This window comes from Tupaia chinensis, unplaced genomic scaffold (assembly GCF_000334495.1).
Source record: "Tupaia chinensis unplaced genomic scaffold, TupChi_1.0 Scaffold000316_1, whole genome shotgun sequence".
In the NCBI taxonomy this organism is placed as follows: Eukaryota; Metazoa; Chordata; class Mammalia; order Scandentia; family Tupaiidae; genus Tupaia; species Tupaia belangeri.
This window is the reverse complement of record NW_006159809.1, coordinates 5,646,556-5,654,644: the sequence shown is the minus strand read 5'-3', so window position 1 is coordinate 5,654,644 and position 8,089 is coordinate 5,646,556. Positions and strand designations below refer to the sequence as shown.

Here is an 8,089-nt window from a genome sequence, read left to right as displayed (position 1 = left end):
AAGGATATAGAAATATAATATATAGATGTAAATACCAGATATAGTATGTGTGCAAGAGGAGGGTCTGAGGAAGGACATTTAGAAGAAAAATAGGGAGGCAAAGTATTGATGTCACAGGGAGGTCGGTGGTGTTGTCTGTTGAGGATGTTTTTTGGTTTTGTCAACTGTGTTGGGGAGAGATGTTCACCTGTTGAAATATCCATTTCGTAAGATAAATAATAATGTGATTGAATGTATAAAGAAAATGAAATGAAAAATAATTAATTATTTAATACAAAAAAAAAAAGAATGGAGAAATAAATTCAGAGAAGTGATAAATGGCAGTCCCCAAAAAGCTATGAGAAAAATCAGCCCTAGAAGTTAGCCATGCCGGGACCAGCAGTTAGCGTAATGGCTATGTTGCTGGACTCCCACATAGTTGACCATGGTTCGAGTCCCGGACCCAGTGGCTTAAACTCACGCCGGGTGAGCGTGCATGTGCATGCGTGCCCAAGATCCCGAGAGGAGAATGGAGGAGAAGGGATTGTGACGTGGCCATCCGCCCTGGGGGGTGATTTCTCGCTTTTTATCTCTCTGTCTCTCTCTCTCTCTGTCTGGCGAGCGCACGCGCCCTATAGCAAAAACCTCTTCAAAAAAAAAAGAAGTTAGCCATGCTCTGTTCCTTCCTTTAACAAAGAAGAGATTTGGGGTTTTATTTAAAGTCCCTCTAGATCTAGAGCACCAATGTCTGAAAAGTAAACACACATTCCAAAAAGAAGGAGCTGAGTTCCTGCTACTCATTGTACCTTTTCAAAACAAGGAGACACCTGAATATCAGAAGAGACCTGTTTCTGCTATATAAACACTGCCTTACAAATTATTAGAAGAAAATCATGAATGTCAAATATTTCAACATTACAGAACACTAGTCTCTAGAAAATATTTCTTTTTTTAAAGAATTATTTTATTTAATTTTATTTATTTATTCATCCACTTTATTTGACCAGAGAGAGACAGAGAGAGGGAAAGTGAGAAGGCAATGAACCAGGTCTGAACTTGAACCGTGGTAGTCATGTGGAAGTGTCCAGTGCCTTAAGCACCATGCCACCTGCTGGTCCCCTAGAATTTATTTTTAAGCAAGAAATTTAAGGGCATCCTGTTTTATTAGCACTCAATCATCTCCAAATACTATCAGTGTTCCCTTGCTTCTCTGCAGCTTAGAATTGTACAGTCATTGTACAATCAAGAATGTGTAAATTCCTATAAGTTATAAAATTTGTATGTTGATGACTGAGACTAGAATCCCTATCTATATGTCTATATTTTACACCATTCACTTTCATAAATAGTAATAGTGTCCAGCCATAACATCAGAGGCTTATAACTCTTGCCAGGGAACTATTTATTAAATGTCAATTACATGCCACAGACTGAGCTCAGACACTATTCATTCAAGATCTGTAACTGCACTAAACAGGTAATCATTATCTCATTTCATGTGAGATATGAGAAAGCTAAGCTAGCCCAACACCACATAGCTAGTAACTGTGAGATAAAATTATTTCATTATTCTTTTGAATCACTATTGAGTTCTCACTTGAGTAGAATTTGTTATATTATCTTATCATAAGATGTTAATTAAGCTTACACAAAATATCATATACATAATAAGATACATTGTTACTAAATTATAGTCAGTCAAATAATGTAACATATATCTTAGTATACTGTAATTATTTTAAAGCATAATTCCTTGACTTATATATTCAAACTTTCTTCTCTAAATCCATTTCAATCAGAAGAGAAATTCAATATATGTTTATCAGGCCAAGTAGTGAATTAGTTAAGTGCTGTACACAGGGAGTCAGATCCTACATGGCTGACCATGGTTCAAATCCTGGCCCCAAGGCTTGAAAAATTTAGGGCACATGTTCATGAGTGGCCAAAATCCTGATGGAATGGAGAAACGGAAGAAAAAGGATTACAGGATAACCACACCCCATTGGAAGGGAGTGGCTGTCTCTCTTTCTCTCCACCCCCCATCACCTCTTACATGTGTGTACAGGAGCACACATACCCTCTGGCAATAAAACAATAGTCATTGAAAGAAATAAATATTTGTTGAACAAGTAAACAAATAATAAGATTTGAGTAAGCATATGTTTCAACAAATGTGCTGGGTTCTGTTACTATCATTTATTTATTCATCCAACTACTATATATATATATATATACACACACATATATAAACATATATGTAAATATATAGATTAAGTATATGTATGTTAGTTGAATAAATAAATAATAATTATTGGTGTGTGTGTGTGTGTGAAAGTGAGAAGATGAGAGATAGAAGATAGAGACAGATATTTTCAGCAGGGTCTTGGTCCACTGCAAGGATTATAGAGTGGTTTCACCACTCTGATATATTTAGGTTGCACCATAATCCAAACCCAAGCCTCCCATGTAGCTCTAGCATCAAACTGCAGCATCCTACCACCTGAGCCTCCTCAGTTGGGCCTCATTTAACTAAAACCAGTATTTACTGAGTACCTACTATATGCCAAGTATTGTCATTGATACCAAAGATGTAACATTAAACAAAACAAACTATCCATTTTTATAAGCCTATATCATTTGAGGAGAAAAATTCATTCGTGTTTTCAATTTTGAAACTTACTATAAACCTTGCAACTTGATATGAGTAAATATGACTATTTTTATATAGACAGTTGGCTTAAGTACAACAACTGTGAATTTTCACATCCACACATACTACTGAAGAGACTAAACAAAATCATGGAACATGGAAGCAAGATGAGGGAGAAAGAAGGAAACGTGGGCAAAGAAAAATGCATTTGTGAGTCGTACCCAGCTTTCAAGGGACAGATAATTCCTATTTTATATTAGTCATTCCATATGAGAATTACAAAGGAGAGTTGTTCGATTCATTTTAATGGGGCTAAAATAAAACAGAATAAATAAAAGAACAAATAAAACACACACACCCCACATAAACTAGGAAACTGTATTACTAATAATAATGCATACAAATGTAAAAAATTTTTTGGGACCAGCAGTTAGAGTAATGGCTATGTCGCTGAACTCCCATGTAGTCGATCGCGGTTCAAGTCCCGGACCCAGTGGCTTAAATTCACGCCGGGCGCATGTGTGTGTGCCCAAGATCCCGAGAGGAGAACGGAGGAGAAGGGATTGTGGCGTGGCCATCCCCCCTGGGGGGGGTGATTTCTCGCTTTCTATCTCTCTGTCTCTCTCTGTCTTTCTGGTGAGCACATGCGCCCGATAGCAAAAACTTCTCAAAAAAAAAAAAAAAGGCAAAACATTTTTCAAAAAGATCAAGGAATCCAGCTGTATAGAATACTATTAAATTACTGATACATGTTGATCAAGTTGAGATTATCTAAATACAAGGATAATATAACATTAGAAAAAAAATCTATCAATGAAATTTACCATATTCATGAATGAAAGAACAAACACCATAGGATTATATTAATACATATGGAAAAAATTAAATTAAATTCAGTACTCGTTTATGTTTTCAAAAAATTATCAGGAATTGTAGGAATAACTACATAAAAAATATATACCAAAACCTCTTGCAAATATCAGTTAGTAGAAAATCTTTAGACACATTATCTTCAAGATAAGAAATCCGACATGGATTTTCAATATCACAATACTAAACAACAACATAGCGATGATCCTGCCCCATATAATAGGATAACAATAAGAATAGTGGCAGATAAGGAAAGGAGGAAAAGAAACAAAGGTCAGTATTTACAGATAATACAGTCAACTACAGAAAAAAAAAATCAGAAATAAAAGTTGTATATTATAACTAATAGAACTGAGCAGATATAAGATTAACTTGTGAAAATTTATAGTATTCTTCAATACCAGTGATAAATAACTACAAAATAAAGTCGGAAGCAGAAATAAAAGCTGTAAGCATTCTGCTATTAATTTAATTAAGAGTACCAAAAGAATATAGTGGGGAAAAAAAAGCTTAATTAATAATTTTGGGGGTTTCTTTTTAGAGAGAGAGATTTTGCTATAGGGCACGTTCGCTTACCAGAGAGACAGAGAGAAACAGAAAGCGAGAAATTGCCCACCGAGGGATGGCTACACCACAATCCCTTCTCTTCCATTCTCCTCTTGGGATTTTAGGCAGGCATGCATGCACATGCTTCCGGCATGAGTTTTAAGCTGCTGGGTCTAGAACTCGAACCACAGTTGAATACATGGGAGTCCAGCAACATAATCATTATGCCATCTGCTGGCCCCTGAATTCATAATTTAAAAGATCTTTTTCTTACATGAATGGGATGATTTAGCATTATATTATTAGGCATATCTACCTATAAATTTAATCAATTCAAATAAAAATTCTAGAAGTATTCTTTTCTGACCTCCAATTGATTCTAATATATATATTCCATATATTCTAATTTATTATACTAACATAGTATAACATATCAAAGGATAGCTAACTGATTCTAAAATATATCATATACATTATACATAGATATAGATATTAAAAGGTCTACAAATAGGGCAATTTAATTAGAAAAATTAGAAAGGGCTTCTTTTACCATATATGTATATATTACAGAAGTAAATACATTAGGTCATCAGGAAAGTTATGATGCATTTTTCTGTGTTTTTCTATCCAAAAATGTGTTATAACTTTCCTGGTGACCTAATAACAACAACAAAATAGAGCTCAAAAACTGACTCACGTAAATGAGAAAAATTGGTATGTGCCAGAGGTACTACCAGGAATTACTGTATGATGCACAGATTAAGTGTAGTAGATGGGATTGGTAAAACTGTATCCATCATATAAAAACAAAAAAATTTGAATTCCCCCTGATACTATATACAATGATGAACCCACAGTGGATAATAAAACAAAGCAAATATAAATTAAAATGTGTATGATAAAATATTAAAGAGTGGGCCAGCAGGTGGTGTGGTGGTTAAGGGCACTGGACTCCTACATGGCCGACCACAGTTCGAGTCCTGGACCTGGTGGCTTGCTTTCTCATTTATCCTCTCCCTCTCCCTCTCCCTCTCCCTCTCTCTGTCTCTCACTCACTCTGCCCCTCTCTGGCCAAATTAGAACAAAACAAAACAAAACAAAATTAAAGGGTAATATATTTAATGGTAATATTCTGTGACCTTGGAATAGAGAGATTTCTGATAAATAAGATTCAAAAACTACAAACTATAAGGTTAAAATTGAGGGGCTTAATTTTATCAAAATTAAGAATTTGTTTCATAAAATATAACATAAGCATAGTTTAGATATCTACAATATCCTAACCTGTTAATATCTATGAAATATAAGAAATTTCTGAAAATATTTTTCTAGTAACAGAGGAAAAAAGGACAAAAGCTCCCTGGAGATGGTGTAATAGTTAATAGATGATTTATATTTGCTTTGTTTTAATTAGTTATTACTCCTAGCAGATGGCGTAATGGCTATGTCGCTAGACTCCCATGTAATCGACCGCAGTTCAAGTCCTGGACCCGGTGGCTTAAACTCATGCTAGGCGTGTGTGTGTGCGCGTGCCCAAGATCCCGAAAGGAGAATGAAGGAGAAGGGATGCAGCATGGTCATCCCCCCGGGAGGTCATTTCTCTTTCTGTCTCTCTGTCTCTCTCTCTCTGGTGAGCACACGCACCCTATAGTAAAAATCCCTCCTAAAAAATAAAAAAATGTTAAAAAAGGACAGAATCTCCAATATATAAACTAAGCTAAGGTTAAAAATAGGCATTTTATAGAAGAAAAATCTTAAGTAAGTCTATAAAGAAAAGCATTTACCAGGAATTAGAGAAATACAAACAGATGTTATTCAATATTCATTAGGTTAGCAAAAATTAAAAATGACTGAATTAAGAAGTATGCTTTATGATTCAACAATTTCAGTACTAGGTATATAGAAACCATAGTAACTTACACACAAGTCCATAAGATAGGCTACATAAAAATGCTAGAGGCAATTTAAGGGTTAATAGATAAAGTAATAAATAATTAAAACAAAGCAAATATAAATCATCTATTAACTATAATGCACTAACTAGTGAGAGGAAATGAGCCAGATATACAGGCTATAGCAGGTTACATTATTTAAAATAGTGGTGAATTAAGAATGTAAGAAATAAAACTAGATTCATAGCATAATACCATGACCAAATTAGAAATACATATACAAAGTCACTGTATATTTTTCACACATACATGTCTATTACCATATAATAAACATGTTCAAGCTAGTAATGTGTAAGTATACTAAAAAAAAAAAAAAAGTTCATAGATCAATGTCCCAAATTGTCTGGAGTAATGACTGAGTGACTCTATTTTAAATAAGTGAAGAAAGAAAAGAAGTAACAGGCTGGAAAATAAGACATAATTGTACATATTAAAAACAACCTGATAAAACTACACTGAACTTGTACTGTAAAAAATATTAATAAAGAACATTTATCATCTATTTGTCTTTATTGATAATAGAGTTTAATCTTTTATTGACTTTGGGTGTACCTATCTGTGTGTCCACATATAGCTATACTATTGGGTCATTGGAAAGTCACACGTATTTTTCCATGTTTTTCTATGCAAAAAGGCATCATGACTCTCCCAACGACCCAATATTAAGATGGAGAAAGGGGCCAATTCTCAGATTATATTAACACTGTATTATCTCCTGCTCTCTGCCCCCACGAAGTGCCTTCTACTATATTCTTTATATGACAAAAGGAATAACTCTCATCAGGAATTAAAAAAAAAAAAGGTGTTTCTACTAATACTAATTTTTTTCAAATTTTCCAGATGGCATATGTGCTTGCCAGGGAGAGACTCAGAGACAGAGAAAGAGAGGAAAAGAGGGAGAACGCACCCTCCATGGAGAATGGCCACACCACAGTCTCTTCTCCATTTCTCTACCTCTTTGGGAAATTTTGAGCACACATACATATGTGCCTGGTATGTTTCTCAAGCTACCAGGTCTAGGACTTGAACTGCATTGGCCATGGGGGCTCTATCTCTCTTAACCACCAAGCCACAGATTTAGTGTAAAGTGTAAAGATAGGCTATTGTTATTTAAATAACTAACAATATTCAATTAAAAGCAGAAATGTCAATGTGTTGTGACCATTTCTGATTATAATATACTAATTTGTTGACAACTGATAGAAAGGTCACTAACTATAGCATGTTATGTGGCAAACAAACAAAAGATTCAAGAAGCAAAAAAGGAATGGACTAATTTTTATCATTAATACTTTCTAAACAATGGCTTCTAATTCTTCTTAATAAGAAACAAGAAAACTACCAAAAAGTAGAAAGTACAGTTTTGAATTCAATGTGTATCTTTTATTAAGTAGAGTCAAATAGTACAGGAAAGGTAATTAGGGAGAAAAAATAGAGAGGTAAGACACCTGTGGGACATAGAAATGTTTTATAACCTGTTGATGATGATGTGTATAATATTTTCAACTGGACTGGCCTCAGGTGTATTTCAAGTTGGGTAAATTCTCTATATAAGCTAAATGATGTACACCAATTAAATGTATAAAAATATAATAAATAAATAAATAAAAACAAAATCAGAAGACTCACCAGAACTGAATATATGTGTAGACATCGATAAACAGGAGAAAAATCCACCAAATCTTGGGCCCCAGGTACCTGCAAACACAAGATTATCACAAAAACTCAAACAAAGCTGTTAAAAGCAACTGCATTCACTTTTCCTATTGAAATATTCTTAAAAAGCTTTCGTTTCTAAGCGACAAATACAAAACGATCAAAAATTCTCCCCAAGTCCTGGTGCTGGTATTTTAGCTATAGGACTAATAAATTGTGTAGCTATACACTGAGGCTAGAACAAAGCCCATAAGAATGAATAGAAGAGAAACAGATGGCACTGGCCCTGAATTTGCCTTTAGAGCTGTTACAGGTACATATTGGGCTCAGGACCTCTAAAGAGAACATTAAAACATGGGAATATGACTTTTATGACTTGACTTTGTCTTCTAAAACACGTAGTATTTTCATAAAAAAAAAAAAAAAACTAAGTGTC

General features: G+C 34.3%; 1 protein-coding gene across 2 annotated transcripts in view; it reads right to left on the bottom strand.

The window, feature by feature from the left end:
• Positions 1–8,089, bottom strand: part of EXOC6B (exocyst complex component 6B) — a 682,873-nt gene that overhangs the window by 352,857 nt on the left and 321,927 nt on the right. For both annotated transcript variants that reach the window (XM_006151262.3, XM_006151263.3), the window contains exon 8: positions 7,627–7,695. In XM_006151262.3, the coding sequence (XP_006151324.1) occupies positions 7,627–7,695 (69 nt within the window). The remainder of the gene's footprint in view (positions 1–7,626; positions 7,696–8,089) is intronic.